Here is a 15189-nt window from a genome sequence, read left to right on the forward strand (position 1 = left end):
TGTATTTTCTAACATTAAAAATCCAGACAATGCGTATTATCGACTTTAATAAAAATCTTTGTTTTTAATATAAAAACTATTTTTCTCATATTACACATTGCATCTTTGACTCAGTTTAATCAATTTCAATAACACTTTGCTTGCAATACCACTGCTGCTTGTTTTCATAGTAATTAATCACCACTTCTGGACACCTTAGATTAACCTGACTTGCAGGTACTAAGTCGGCTTCCCTACAGTTCTTCCACATCATGAGAAACATTAACTCCCCACTTGCGTCCGTTGCGCCAACAATTTTATCAGGTTCGAGCCCGCGATCAAAGCCACGGGCTCTGCTGTCTTCGGTGATGTTTTTCCGTTTATTAGCTTTTTCGTTCTCGTCTGGATCCACTTTAGCAGCTACTTCAAACTGAGCTTCGTATGTTGCTATCAGGTCAGGACAATCCAAGTTTTCTTCTGGTTCCCATGTATTGTCAGATCTAAAGCTACATAGTTTAGTTGTAATGTAACACAATAAAATGTGAAACTCACTCTGTATAGCCTTTCCATTTTAAGAGATATTCAACTCTGCCATTGCGTGTTCTTTTGTCTAGAATTTTTTCAACAGAAAATTCTTCGTGAGGTTCTTCCGGATTTTCCTTAGGTTTAGCTAATGGGGACAATTTTAAATAAATAATTTTAGTAAGTATGACGTATTTTTCACTTACGGTGTTGCCCGTTTTCGATTATGACTTCATAATCATCCTCCTCGTCGATTTTATATCTACTGTGCGACTTCCTTTCACTACGCCTAGTAGGTGTAGAACTGTCTTCTTCGCTTGGTCCTAGTACAATAGGTCTCTCAGGTAGCTCCTCCTCAGGTATGAGAATTAATTTACTGTTACCCAATTCCTCTTTCAGTTCTTTCACATTTTCAACAGCCCTCAGCATATGTATTTTTTTTGTGCGGTCACATTTTGCCATTTTAAATCCCACTGTGCGCAGAGGCACATCAGGATACAATGAGTAAATGTATTCATTAATTTGATCAATATTCCAAGTTAAACCAAACACAGGCATGTCAGGAGCAAAACCTAAATTCATTAAAACAGTGACCAACAAACTTTGTGAATCATTACTGTACCATAACCCATTGAAGTTAAAGCTTCACTTTCTGAACGTGACGGGTATAATTCGGTTTTTGGATACCGTAATAGAAGTACAGGTCTTTTGATATCCACGGCTTTCCGACCTCTTTCCACAGCTGCAATATTTTGAAAGTTGCTTTTAGAGTCCGTGATAACTGGAAAAAGTGCAGGCAAAAATAGCAGGTTTCCCCCAAAACCCCGTTTGATATTTCAGTAGAAGCTTGGATTATTTTTATAGATGGCACAGATTGATGAGACAATAATGAAGGAATTTTGGAAAAATATGAATTGGTAAGGTCAAAATGACCCCACAAAATGTTCCTTTGCTGTTTTACCCTGTCAACCTTTACTTAATGAAATAAAGTCAGTAATTAAACTAACTTCACTTCTGTTACAGTACTGCTTGTTTTAAGACTACTTACCACTGTCAGAATTATCTGATAAGCTACTACAAGAAAAAAAATCAAGTAAGTTTCCGAAACTTATCTGAAGTACTTACTCCATCGAAAATGAGCTTTTTCAAACAAAAAATTTCGCCAAAGTAGTGGTTATTGTAGATGTTTGAGGTTATGATTCGCCACCTACGAAAATGCATAAAATAAAGCGCCGTTTGTACCGTAAATGTTGCCGAAATATTGTATACCCCAAATTTCGTCCTTTCCAATTAATTTGGTTATTTATCTAAAACCAAAAACAAAAAAGTAAATAAAACCACCATCTAATAATTCACTCCCACTCTTTTATTGACAATTTGTGCAACCAATCAGATACTCGTAAAATCACTTGCCCAATCAGTTTGGTTGAATGGCTGTTGACATTTTAGACGCCTTCCGAAATTAATCGAAATCCTCCGACTTTACTGCAATCGGCGAGCTTCGTGCCACCTTTTTCCATTCGGGTCACTTCGTCTCCAGTGTTGTTGTGTGTTGGTGGGGTCAAGTGGGCTAGCAATTTTGGCACGTTGTATTAATTTTTTTGTATTAATTTTCACTTCAAGTATTTTTTAAACGTAGTAATTGCAAAAATAGACACTTAGAAGCATTTGAATATTTAATTGCCACGATGCGACGCGACGGCGAAGACTCTAATAGTGTGAGTATTATTCGTAGTCCATTTCTGACATGGCGGTCGCGTCGGTCTAATGGCCGCAAATACCCAACAATAGGGGCTTTTAAAACCCGAGATGTCCCTTTCTAGGACAAGCCCGAGCCCGAGCAGTTTCGGAAATTGTTCATTGGCGGTTTAGACTACAGAACGACTGACGAATCTCTAAAAAAACACTTCGAACAATGGGGCGAAATTGTCGATGTCGTTGTGATGAAAGACCCCACAACGAAGAGATCTCGAGGTTTTGGTTTTATTACGTACTCAAGAGCGCACATGGTGGATGATGCCCAAAACGATAGACCCCATAAAGTTGATGGACGCGTTGTTGAGCCGAAGAGGGCCGTTCCGCGACAAGATATCGGCCGACCCGAAGCTGGCGCTACGGTGAAGAAATTGTTTGTGGGAGGGTTGAAAGACGATGTGGAGGAAGAAGATTTGAGGGACTATTTTAAAACGTTCGGGACTATTTTGTCCTGCACTATTGTGACAGATAAGGACACAGGAAAGAAGAGGGGCTTTGGATTTATTGAATTTGAAGACTATGATCCTGTAGATAAAATATGCTGTGAGTACACCTGAGGAATGTTTGGTTAATTTTCGTTTGTCTGCTTGTGTGTGAAACATCTTAATTTTTTTGTTTATTTACATTTGTTGTGTTTATGTTAGTAAAAGTTGTTTGTATAATATTTACAGTAACAAATTTGTTATGGGCAATTAATTTCGTGCAGAATGTTTGACTAAACCATAAACAAATTTAAATTCAGTTGTAAACAGGTTTGAGTTCCACTCAGTTTACAAACAATAGACGTGTGCTTTAATTGAGGCGATGTTGTTGACAAAATTGTCTGTAGCCTTAAAAAACACTGAGTTTTGGTCGAAAATTGGAAAATAGTAAGTGAAACAAATTTGTGAAAATTTGGCAACCCCCAACACACAAGTTGTATGTTTTAAGAAACGACCTACGTAATTAAGTGACATAATATGCATAGTATTGTTGTTGTATGTTTGTTTTTGACATATAAGGTGAATTATAATAACATAATCGCCGAACAGACGCAGTAATAAATCACGTGATTAACGCTTTGAGCAATGAGCCTAGCGTTACTATCGGTTAGATAACACATTTTGAAGTCTTTATATTTATAGTTATAATAAAGTATGGATTTAAAGTTAAACTTCGAAATTTTCTGAAATGTTGGATTGTGTTAAATTCGAAAAAAAAACTTCTAATAAATAAAAAAATGGTTTAAGTTGTTTATATCATTTCCTCGCTCCTGAAGTACATACATATTGCGAGTCCAATTTCTTAGATAAATTCCAAGATTTTATTCTGAAATTTTTATTTTTTTATGATGACCCATATAGGCTAAAATTAGAATAAGTGTTACTAAATTAATGAGTAAACAAGCTATGCAGATGTTTCAAATAAGTAAAATTTTGTAATGACGTCGTTAATTTTTTAATAGGACAAATAACAAGTGATCAAAAAGTTTTCAGATTAGCGTAACATATTTTTGATTTTTTTTTTATTAAAAATCAAAATTGGAAGTTACGTTTCTATAGTTTCTAATGATATAATGTTGGAACAGCGAATTTATATTTTTTTGTTTATTATATTTTAATACCAATAACAACAGTGTTGTCTCAGATATTTTAAATAAGATTTATCTAGCAAAATTTTCAGATGACGTCGCTAAGTTTAGCATATTTTGATTTTATTTTCCAAAAATCTGATGAAAGTAGATAACATTTTAATGACAGTACTTTTAACCGCGAGAACCATTTTTTTTATTTCAAAAATTTAAGTCTTAAATATACATATGTATTATGTATATATTTTATATATGGATTTTAAGTGTGTGGAATGTGATAATCGTTGTAAATTTTAATCGAGTCCATTGGACGACTGGTTCTTTTGTTTTTTCGACGTTTCATGACCCCGAGAATAGGAAAAAAATAGGTATGCCGTCCGTCCAAATTTTTATTAGATAGATAATCTCTGAAACTACTGGAGCGATTGTTGTCAAATCGTGTCTTAAGAACATCGTGTAGATGGTAAAATGCTAACAAACATTTGGATAAACATTCCCACCAAGAATAGGGTGACGTCATCTCAAAAATTTACGTTAGTAAATATTGTTTCAATTTTATACAATAAGATAATCCTTCACATGTGGTTTATGAATCCGTGTTGAGTTTTTACCCGAAACGTCCAAATTTCTGGAGGAAAAAATCAATTGTATATAACAACATTTGGTAATTTAACTTTAAAACTGCAAAACCGAATGCTCTGAAATCTTGCAAACGTTTTAAGATTATTGTAATCTTGTCCAAAAAATTGATCGCCGAATAAATCCTCCCTGAAATATGAAAAATATTATGACCTTATAATCGTGATTTATCAATGCATTCATAGGTTTTAGAATTACTTATACAGGGTGACTCAAAAAAATTAGTAAATGAGGCAATTTATTGTATTGATTAAAATCAAGAACGACTCACTCATGGATACAGACACCAGACAGACGGAAACGGGAGACTATTTTTCTCGTACTGTAGGGGTCATGAAACGTCGAGAAAATATAAAAGTGGCCATTTGTCCGATGGACTCTATTACGCTCGGGACGTAAAAATAAAATTCGCAAAATCAAATCTTATAATCTTCCGAAAAATTAGGATTCATGATTTTGATTTTTCAATTTTTCATTTTCCAGATTTTTTTCATTTTCTGGATTTTATGTCACAATTTTTTATTTATTCAATTTTGCAATTTTTGGATTTCGCAATCATTCGATTTTGCAATCGCAATTTTCCGATTTCTTTAATTTTCAATATTTCGATTTTACAATATTTCGTTTTTCGATTTTGCAGTTTTTGGATTTTTAAGTTTCTCAATTTTTAATCTTTCGATTTTTCAATTTTTAATTTCTTCAATTTTTCAAATTGTTGATTTACAGTTTTTAGATTTTCCAATGTTTTCATTTTATACTTTTTTGTTATTTAATTTTTGAGTTATGCAATTTTTCAATTTTTTTTTTCGATTTTATATCACAATTTTTTGTTTTTTCATTAGCTTTATTTTTTTAAAGTTTCTTTCGAATTTATAATTTATCATTTATTCGATTTTTCAAAATTTCAACCTTTGGTTTTTCTTTTTCCCGATTTTGTAATTTTTGGATTTCGCAATCATCCGATTTTGCAATTTTTGGATTTCGCAATTATCCGATTTTCCGATTTCTTTAATTTTCAATATTTCGTTTTTCGATTTTGCATTTTTTTTCGATTTTTAAGTCTCTCAATTTTTAATCTTCCTATTTTTCAATTTTTCAAGTTCTTGATTTCCAGTTTTTAGATTTTCAAATGTCTTCATTTTATACTTTTTTGTTATTTAATTTTTGAACTATGCAATTTTACAGTTTTTTTTTTCTATTTTATATCGCAATTTTTCGTTTTTTCATTACCTTTATTTTTTTAATGTTTCTTTCGAATTTATAATTTTTCATTTATTCAATTTTTCAAAATTGCAACCTTTGATTTTTATTTTTCCCGATTTTGCAATCGCAATTTTCCGATTTCTTTAATTTTCAATATTTCGATTTTACCATATTTCGTTTTTCGATTTTGCAGTTTTTGGATTTTTAAGTTTCTCAATTTTTAATCTTTCGATTTTTCAATTTTTAATTTCTTCAATTTTTCAAGTTGTTGATTTACAGTTTTTAGATTTTCCAATGTTTTCATTTTATACTTTTTTGTTATTTAATTTTTGAGTTATGCAATTTTTCAATTTTTTTTTTTCGATTTTATATCACATTTTTTTGTTTTTCATTGGCTTTATTTTTTTAAAGTTTCTTTCGAATTTATAATTTATCATTTATTCGATTTTTCAAAATTTCAACCTTTGGTTTTTCTTTTTCCCGATTTTGTAATTTTTGGATTTCGCAATCATCCGATTTTGCAATTTTTGGATTTCGCAATTATCCGATATTCCGATTTCTTTAATTTTCAATATTTCGTTTTTCGATTTTGCACTTTTTTCGATTTTTAAGTCTCTCAATTTTTAATCTTTCTATTTTTCAATTTTTCAAGTTCTTGATTTCCAGTTTTTAGATTTTTCAATGTTTTCATTTTATACTTCTTTGTTATTTAATTTTTGAACTATGCAATTTTACAGATTTTTTTTCTATTTTATATCACAATTTTTCGTTTTTTCATTACCTTAATTTTTTTAATGTTTCTTTCGAATTTATAATTTTTCATTTATTCAATTTTTCAAAATTGCAACCTTTGATTTTTATTTTTCCCGATTTTGCAATTTTTGGATTTCGCAATCATTCGATTTTGCAATCGCAATTTTTCGATTTTGCTGTTTTTGGATTTTTAAGTTTCTCAGTTTTTAATGTTTCGATTTTTCAATTTTTAATTTGTTCAATTTTTCAAGTTGTTGATTTCCAGTTTTTATATTTTCCACTGTTTTCATTTTATACTTTTTTGTTATTTAATTTTTGAGTTATACAATTTTTCAATTTTGATTTTATATCACAATTTTTCGTTTTTTCATTAGCTTTATTTTTTTTAAATTTCTTTCGAATTTATCATTTAGGTATCATTTATTCAATTTTTCAAAATTTCAACCTTTGGTTTTTCTTTTTCCCGATTTTGTAATTTTTGGATTTCACAATCATCCGATTTTGCAATTTTTGGATTTCGCAATTATCCGATTTTCCGATTTCTTTAATTCTCAATATTTCGTTTTTCGATTTTGCACTTTTCGATTTTTAAGTTTCTCAATTTTTAATATTTCTATTTTTCAATTTTTCAAGTTCTTGATTTCCAGTTTTTAGATTTTTCAATGCCTTCATTTTGTACTTTTTGCTTATTTAATTTTTAAATCATGCAATTTTTCCATTTTTTGATTCAAAATAATGAAAAATAAAAAATTGGAAAAAACGAAAAATCGAAAAAGTGGAAAATCGAAAAATTTCATATCGATAAACTTAAAAATCGAATGAATCAATGAATCGAAAAATTGTAAAGAAGAAAAAACGAATCGAACCAAAAAATTGTACAATCCAAAAATTGTAAAATCGAAACATTATAGAATCGTCAAAATTGTAAAATCGAAAAACTATAACATTGATAGATTGAAAAATTAAATTAAAAATTCGAAAATTAAAAAGCACAAAATTGTGTCAGTTTCCGAAACTATTGGACTGATTGTTAGTTTTATTTGTATTATTGGAATATCGGTGTATTTGGTAAAACGATAACCAAAACTTGTCTGATTATTCCCATCAAAATTTTGATAACGTCACCAAAAAAATTGAACTTGTGTTTTATGAATTCGCTTCGATTTATTTAATTTATAGGGGTTATTAAGAAAAAATTAAATTTCGCAGAATCAAATTTTATCATTTTTCGAAGAACCTGTTATTTATTGGACTGTACTTCGGGAGCGAGGCAAATTCTCACTACTTTCTTAGACCAAACGATTCTTACGAAACAGAAAATATATTTAAAATTTTCAAAACTTCCCAAATTTTATGTTTTTCTAGCATACAGGGTGTCTCAGAAATAAGTACATGAATTTTAACCAGTAACAGAACTCGTGAAACGGAACAACTTTTTTATCTAGCATTTTTTCAAAAACTCAAGTCAAATTTCGAATTTTCCCACCCATATATTCACGAGCCGTCTATGTTCACCTTAAATAATAACTTAAATAATAGCAACACTACAACAATGAAGAAGGTACCGTAGCAACCGTTTTGACACTGACAATCATTTTTATGTCAATGTTTTTATTAAACGTTGTCTCTTTAAAGTTTGTTTGGCACAGATTTCTAATTTATAGACGAAATGTGTTGAAATGGCTTTGTTTTCAAATCTGGAATGCACCGATATCGTTTTAACGTACGGTGAAGCTCCGGGAAACGGCACTCGCGCCCAACGAATTTTTTCAGAAAACCTCCCAAATCGTCTGCCAAATGTGCGCAGTTTTAAGAACGTTGCAGTATTTTCGAGAGTACGGATCTTTTAAACCTGCACCTCAGGATCGGGGTAAGTGGTAAGTTACGTAGTTATAGAATTGCTAATACTGAAGAGGCTGTTTTGAAGAGTGGGCACTAGCACGTATCACTGTCTAGTGTGATGTATCGGAGAGTAGTATTTGGAGGATACTCAGAGAACAAATGTACCCCTTTCAGGACCAGAAAGTTCAGTTATTGAAACTAACAGACTTACCACGTAGGCAAAACTTTTGTGAGTGGGTTAATAGAAAAATAAACGAACAAGCAAATTTTGTATCTCTTATACCATCAACTGATGAGGTCGGTTACACGACGGAAGGTGTTCAACACCCACATTTGGGCCGATGAAATTCCGTACGCCATTAGGGAGCAGGATTTTCAATTTCTCTCTAAATGTTTGTCACATTGACAAGATTAGGAAAATACGTATCCTAGTAACTGTTTTTGACCATAAATTATTAATTATAATAATTATTAGTGTCCATGGGTGACTGAGGATCCATGGGCGGGTAACCTTAATTGGGGTATAACTTTAACAATTTTTAACTTGATAATTAAAAAGTTCTTGACAAAACTCTACTAAAAAAAGTTGTTGAGTTCAATGAGCTCTATAACTGATTAAAATTAATGTACTTATTTCTGAGACACCCTGTATATTTGTCAGTTTTTTAAAATATAACACTAACAAGTAATATACATATTTCAAAATATAACAGAATTTTCAAAACATACTTATTATCGTTCCATTTTCATTTTTGATGTGTTTTTGAGAACCCAGGCTTTGCCTTCCGAGTGAACGAATCCGTGTTATTTTCTGTGTAGTACACAGACACCATCAGATCCACGGGAAACACATCGACGTAAAGAAGGCCCTCAGCAAGGCCGAGATGGACCGCGCCAACCAGGGCGGCGGTAACATGGGCGGCGGCGGCGGTCCCCGCGGAGGCCGCGGCGGGGGCAGGGGGAACTACGGCGGCGGCGGCGGCAACTGGAACCGAGGGGGGCCTAGCGGCGACTGGAACAACCCATCCGGAGGCTACAACAGCGGCGGCGGTAACTGGGGTAACAGCTCATGGGACAATCAGTCGGGCAATAACTGGGGCGGCCCGCAAGGCTCGGGCTACAACTCCGGGGGCAGCTGGGGTGGGCCGAACGACAATTTCGGCGGCGGCGGCGGATACCAGCAGAACTACGGGGGCGGCGCCATGCGGAACAACTACCAGCAAAACAGGCCGGCTCCATACAGTAAGTATCGATTTCGTTTGGTGCATTTTCGTCGTTCTAACTTTATTTTTTTGTGTTGTTGTGTCTGTTAAGAATCGTTAAAGGCAATTGATAGCAGGAAGAAAATGGATTAATAATTACACATACACACACAGACTGTTGGTGAGTTCATCATGTATTTAAATTTAGTCGTAATTTATGATTATTTGGGAGTTTCATTGATTTTTTTTTGTAACTGAATAACAGCTGTGGGACATTCTGTTGAATTGTATTGCACATTGTGGCTGTGTGTGTATTTTGTGTTTGTTTTGTATGTCGGAACACTACATGTCACGGTGGCTAATACAATCGAATTACGACTAAGTTTTCAACTGAACTTGCCAAGATTTGTACAAAATTAGGATTTTGAATAATCGTTCGGTTTTTCAGTTTTTAAAATTTAAGTTAAGAGATAACCTGAAATCGTAAGCTGATATCCCACAGGTGCTCAGTTGGGGCAGTTTAGTTGCAAACACTAACATCTGTTGATTAACATGCTTAATGGGGTACTTGCATGATAGATGCATACTTAACTACGTAACTGTTTTGTTGATTTGGCTTCAATTTTTAATAACTATTTTTGTAGTTTTTAACCAGCAGCTAAAAACCTTACTTATACAAAAGTCAACACAACAGATACTTTAGATTTATTAATTACGGTATGTAGAATTACTTAGAATCTGTTTAAAGTACTATCACTTAACTCGTTTGTTCGCAGACAACTTGAATCTACATTTTTTCAAAATTACACAACTCGTGAATTTCATTTATTTGAAAAAACGTCACAAATTGTTAAAAGGTTCACTTTGTTTGGTAGATACTAACATCTCGAGATTATTCATACTGCGATCGCAAAATAAGTAGCCAAATTTTACTACGTCGTGCTGGAGTAAAAAATGAACAATTAATTAATTGTTGTCAATGTTGGCAAAATTGAGGATCTTTTGATATATTAATTTTTTCTCAGTAACGCCACACTTTCGGACAATAACGACTGAAATTTAGATACTTATTTTACGATCAGCCTGTATGTGGCACATGTGAAGCGTTTCTATGTGTTCATTTATACAAAAAAAAACTTGACAATTTTGTTATTGAAATTTTTAGGAAAAGATTGCGAATTTTTTATTCATTTAAAAAAATATTTTAATTTGGGGTCTTTTTCTTAATGTTTTGGCTAAACGTCAAAATTAATGTCACTGTGCCACAAATTTTTGAAATTTAAATATCATTAATTGCTAATAAAATTGCAGCAACCGTGATAAACATTTTTAAAAATTAATTTTGATCAAACTCAAGAATTGTGTAAAAGTTAAAGTACAAACTTGAAAATGAAAAATCGATTATGCCATTGAAAAAAATTTGGAAATTTAAGAAATGTTCATTTTTTATTAATTATAACTAATGAAAAAATTATACAACAAATTTATTGGGTATTTAACAAAAAAAAAAACGTATTTAAAATGTGAATAATCTCACAGCATTAGTATGGAATCACTTTGTATAAACTATAACATGAAATATGTTGTTTGTTTTATTGTTGTCTGGGAGTATTGGTTTGTTGGCGAACTGCATGATTGTATCAGGAAATTTTATGAGAGATGTGATACATAAAAAAAAAAAATGACAGATAGATTGAAATAAAAGAGCAAAAATAACGTTTTGAAAAATTGGTGAGACTTTGATATCAGATTCTAATAAATCACATCGAGCATGCAGTTCCCCTTTGAGCGACGCTTGACTTCATTGCATGTTTGATCCACCGATGGATATCGGCTTTGGATATTTCTCTCCCTTCGCGCTTCCCGCATGACCTGGTAGACTAGCCGTTAAAAATGTTGCTGTGGTGTGCACGTCGTAGAGATAGTAGTAGAATTGAGTGTTTTCTGTTGTAGATAATCCTGGCGGTGGATATGGAGGCAACTATGGCAATCAAAACGGTGGCAATATGGGCGGTCCAGGCAACAGGAGATACAATAACATGTAAGTGCAACTGGACAACGCTGTTAAACAGTGCCAGGTGTACATAATATCTCATATCTGAATTCAAAATAACATAGCAACATAAATAATACATAATAAAATGTAGTTTACCACCGGAATATTAACACGTTTCTGTGAGATTGTCGCGGTGAATTTTTGATGTGGCACTATAGGGTTTTGCCATTTCAAAAATACCAAACAGACACTGAGGTGTTATTTTAGTGAATCTTATGTGTATCCTGTTTAATTATAATTCATTGGTCATTACATTGGTGTCCAAAAATTTTAATGCATTACGACGCGAGTTTGTTAGGCCATTGTGTTAGATTTAGGTTATTATATTAACTTTTGTGTATTTTGGTTATTTATTAAAGTCGTATAATTATGAAACTAGTATTTTTCATGGAGTATTTTACAGTTTAGAGGTTAGGTTAGATATCATTTCTATCAAACTAACCTAAAATCTGTAACCCATCTCATTCTTGAGGATTCTTAATGGAAATATAATACTTTTTATTTGGAAAGAGCAGAAATTGTAGGTGTGGATAGGATTGACGTTAGGAAGAGACAGTACAGTTAGTGTAGACTGAATTTGCAGTGATATATCTGTGTAAGCGAGCAGGTTAATGTATAGGTATGTATAGTTTTAGATACGTTCTAGGATGTACAAAAATATTCTACTATTTAGCTCAGGTTTCTTTTACATGCTAAAGGAGAAGTGTGTTTTACTCATATGGGAGCAGCTAGAGCACTGTTAGACTTTGTAAACGATGTAGGTTATCATTATGGCGCAAAATGTATGGATAAAAATCATTAACAAGTAGAAAGCTAACCTGGGTTAGGTAGACACACCGATTTTGTCACCTCATTCACATCATGTCTAAGGGTTTGCGTCGTTCTTTATCGACGGGATAAAACAGCGTGATTTAGTTAAGACTTTTTAATTTTTCAAAAAAAAAAATGCCACCCCAGCAGGACACAGTTTTTCCTTTAGATTTTTATTTAAAACAATTTTAAATTTATTTGTTCAACACGTACTAGAAAAATATTTTTAGAGATTAGTGCAGACAATAGTTGTCAAATCATTAGGATTAAGTAATACTTTGATTACAATACTATCTTATAATGCAGTGCCTAACAATAGGTAGATACTGAATAAATATAAAAATAAAAAATAAACAATTTTTACAAGACGCACTTTATTTAATGCTCACGTTAGTAGTTGATGGTGTTGCAAAAAATTATCCTAAAATTAGAATTCGAAACGTTTCATGATTAAAAAAAAAATAGTTTAAAATGTTGTTTACAATAAATGCAAACATTTAACAATGATTTTAAAACTTTTTTTACGTTGTTAATTTTCAGTTGCTATATTAAGATTTCTTTCTTTTTTTTTTTTGAAAAGTTAAATTAATACACTTAACTGAATCACGTTAAAAATGTTGGAATAAAAACAGGATCACAGCCGTAATATTTTTCGTGTTTAAAATTAATTCGTACAAGATTTTTAAAATCGTGTTATTAACTAAAATAACGTAGGTGTTAGGTTTTTAAAACGACGTTAAAATTATAAAAAGAAAATCCAAAAAAACAACTAAACAGCTGTTTTTTTAATACAATATTCATTTTTATACGACTAGTTATTTCCTGAAATTCGTAGGAACCACCATTTATTCTAAAGATATAAACATGAAATAAAAAGGTATATTGGCGTTAGCCCGAATAAATCGGATCTAACATTTACATAAATTCCAAGGCGACATGCGTCGTGTCATATTAACGAGACTCTTCACACGGAAGTGGCCTAAATGCCTAATGGGCTATAAAATTTTATTAGTAAACAAAAATAGTGAACAATGCACTCTTATTTCGTTTGGCTTGTAATGTCATCGTCGTGCCTCACCAAAAATGAATATTGTACAACAAATTGAATGCCATTATTCGCGACATGCTGCATAAATCCGTCCGTGGTCATGTTTTTATTTACCTTCATTGGTTGCACGATCCTCGCGGTTGTTTATACGTCGCAGATACCTTCAGCCGAAGATCAGCCTTTTTATTTTTTGCCATTCGTTTTATTTTCAAACAAATCACTGTTTAATAAAACACAAATTTTGCCATTTTTATTTTTAAAATACTAATTGAATTTTGTTTTTTGGGGATCCAGCTCGATTCGTTGACCGCCGATTGGTTGAAAAAATGGTGAGTATTGAAGTGACTTGCCGATGTAAGTAAAGTTGTAATAATGCGAAAAGTACGTCTGTGGGTGTGTCTCTGTGAGAGGTTGAGTGGAGTTAATTTTATTCAGAAGTTTTATAATAGTCGATTTTTCCTAATAAAGTGTCGTTGTTATATTGCCTTTATTTTACACCCTTGAAGCCCCGAACTGCAATCAAGTCGTCCGAGCAGAAGTTAAGCTTGATTGCTTTTCTTCATCAGGATCTCATCTTTCGTCCCATTGTTAAACCGTCAATATTTCCGATATATACATAGTTATTACATCGTGGGGAATTACTGGAAAAAAATACAACGAGAAGAAAATAGAAATTAAGTGGAGGGTCAGTTTTAAAGGGATAAAATGATGCGCGGGAACTTCCACCTGGTGAGGTAATCTGGCCTTTTGTTAGAAATGCACGCTCCGTTTGTTCCAATGATTGTTGAGCACGATATTTATATAACGATGGCCACAATAAAAGCTCTGTTTAACGGTGCTTTAGTACTAGATTACGTTTATTTGTGGTATTTATTTACAATAATTAGTTACTGACTAGAGACGCATATATAATAATAATTCATACTATTACAGAATGTTGATTTCTTCTGAAACGGCTTCACAGCTTGGGGTGGGCTTGAATACGGGGCTGTTTTCAGAGTTACTAGTCTGCAATATCGGGAACTGAGTTTGCAGGGTTGGGGTGACGTGAAAACACGGGCCGTCTAAGCACATTGGACAGAAACTACCGGGAAATGCCCCCAATAGCTTCCTGAAAATACATATCAGCATGTTAATAAAATTATTACTTAATTTAGGTATTATTTCATTACTTCCACGCAAGTGATGAAGAGATAAGATTGATAATAGGGAAATAAAAGTAAGTGGCTTTGGCGTACGCTAATGAGGGATCTCAATAAAAATAAGGTTTTTGTTCAACTACGTGGAAAACCGGAGGGTTAATTTTATTTGTATGATTTAGACCTTATCGCGTAGGCAAGCGCCGGGTGGAGGGTGAATCTAGATTGAAAGATAAGGTGACAAGGGATTAAAATGCTGTACAAATAAGCGGGAAACGAGTTCAAGGCGATGTGGTTCTTGTAATTACACAAATTTTAATTTATGAGGCCTTGAAAAAATATCTGCTGCGAATGTAATGTCTAAAGCCAAAACCCACGAATACAAATTTGTACAAAATGTAGGTAACAGTATTTTTACTTCCCGAGCGTAAGCAAAGGAAGTATTGTAATCGAGTCCGTCGGCGGACTCTCTACTTTTACGTTTTCTCGATCTTTCATGACCCCTAGAAGACGAAGAAATAGGTCTCCCATTTCCGTCTGTCTGTCCGTCTGTCCGTCCGTCTGTCCGTCTGCCGTCCCGGATTTTTATTAGACAGATAATCTCCGAAAGTACTCGACCGATTGTTGTGAAATTTTGTACTTATATTAAGAATATCATGTAGATGGTAAAA

General features: G+C 32.7%; 2 protein-coding genes across 5 annotated transcripts; one reads left to right on the top strand and one right to left on the bottom strand.

Annotated features, from left to right (window-relative positions):
• Positions 1–30: 30 nt before the first annotated feature.
• LOC135129291 (uncharacterized) lies at positions 31–1880 on the bottom strand. 3 transcript variants are annotated; one of them, XM_064056458.1, is made up of 7 exons: positions 1771–1880; positions 1627–1708; positions 1550–1575; positions 1124–1243; positions 708–1073; positions 532–649; positions 31–485 (listed from the first exon to the last, which is right to left on the bottom strand). In XM_064056458.1, exons 2-7 carry the CDS (start codon positions 1629–1631, stop codon positions 116–118), a joined length of 1005 nt encoding a protein of 334 aa, XP_063912528.1. In that variant the 5' UTR covers positions 1632–1708; positions 1771–1880; the 3' UTR covers positions 31–115. The 3 variants fall into 3 exon arrangements, with proteins under 3 accessions (XP_063912528.1, XP_063912527.1, XP_063912526.1); XM_064056457.1 differs by having other exon boundaries at positions 31–479; positions 1124–1282; XM_064056456.1 differs by having other exon boundaries at positions 1124–1282.
• Positions 1881–2035: 155 nt separating this feature from the next.
• On the top strand, positions 2036–13858 carry LOC135129292 (heterogeneous nuclear ribonucleoprotein A1, A2/B1 homolog). Of its 2 annotated transcripts, none has more exons than XM_064056459.1 (5): positions 2036–2219; positions 2325–2799; positions 9083–9505; positions 11419–11506; positions 13674–13858. In XM_064056459.1, the coding sequence occupies exons 1-5, from the start codon at positions 2190–2192 to the stop codon at positions 13684–13686; spliced, it is 1029 nt and encodes a 342-aa protein (XP_063912529.1). In that variant the 5' UTR covers positions 2036–2189; the 3' UTR covers positions 13687–13858. The 2 variants fall into 2 exon arrangements, with proteins under 2 accessions (XP_063912529.1, XP_063912530.1); XM_064056460.1 differs by lacking the exon at positions 13674–13858 and adding an exon at positions 9578–9646 and having other exon boundaries at positions 11419–11509.
• The last annotated feature ends 1331 nt before the right edge of the window (positions 13859–15189 follow it).

Source organism: Zophobas morio, unplaced genomic scaffold, assembly GCF_036711695.1.
Source record: "Zophobas morio isolate AGI-343-1 ecotype UQ-CSIRO unplaced genomic scaffold, CSIRO_AGI_Zmor_V1 ptg000014l, whole genome shotgun sequence".
Taxonomy (NCBI): Eukaryota; Metazoa; Arthropoda; class Insecta; order Coleoptera; family Tenebrionidae; genus Zophobas; species Zophobas morio.

Bases quoted from the DNA above. Each gene is read 5' to 3' on its own strand.
- LOC135129292 (XM_064056459.1), top strand. From the start codon at position 2,190: ATGCGACGCGACGGCGAAGACTCTAATAGT. The intron at 2,220-2,324 runs GTGAGTATTATT...GTCCCTTTCTAG, and splicing joins ACGGCGAAGACTCTAATAGT to GACAAGCCCGAGCCCGAGCA. The intron at 2,800-9,082 runs GTGAGTACACCT...TTTTCTGTGTAG, and splicing joins TCCTGTAGATAAAATATGCT to TACACAGACACCATCAGATC.
- LOC135129291 (XM_064056456.1), bottom strand. The intron at 1,074-1,123 runs GTACAGTAATGA...TAATGAATTTAG, and splicing joins TTTAACTTCAATGGGTTATG to GTTTTGCTCCTGACATGCCT. The intron at 650-707 runs GTAAGTGAAAAA...TGTCCCCATTAG, and splicing joins AATCGAAAACGGGCAACACC to CTAAACCTAAGGAAAATCCG.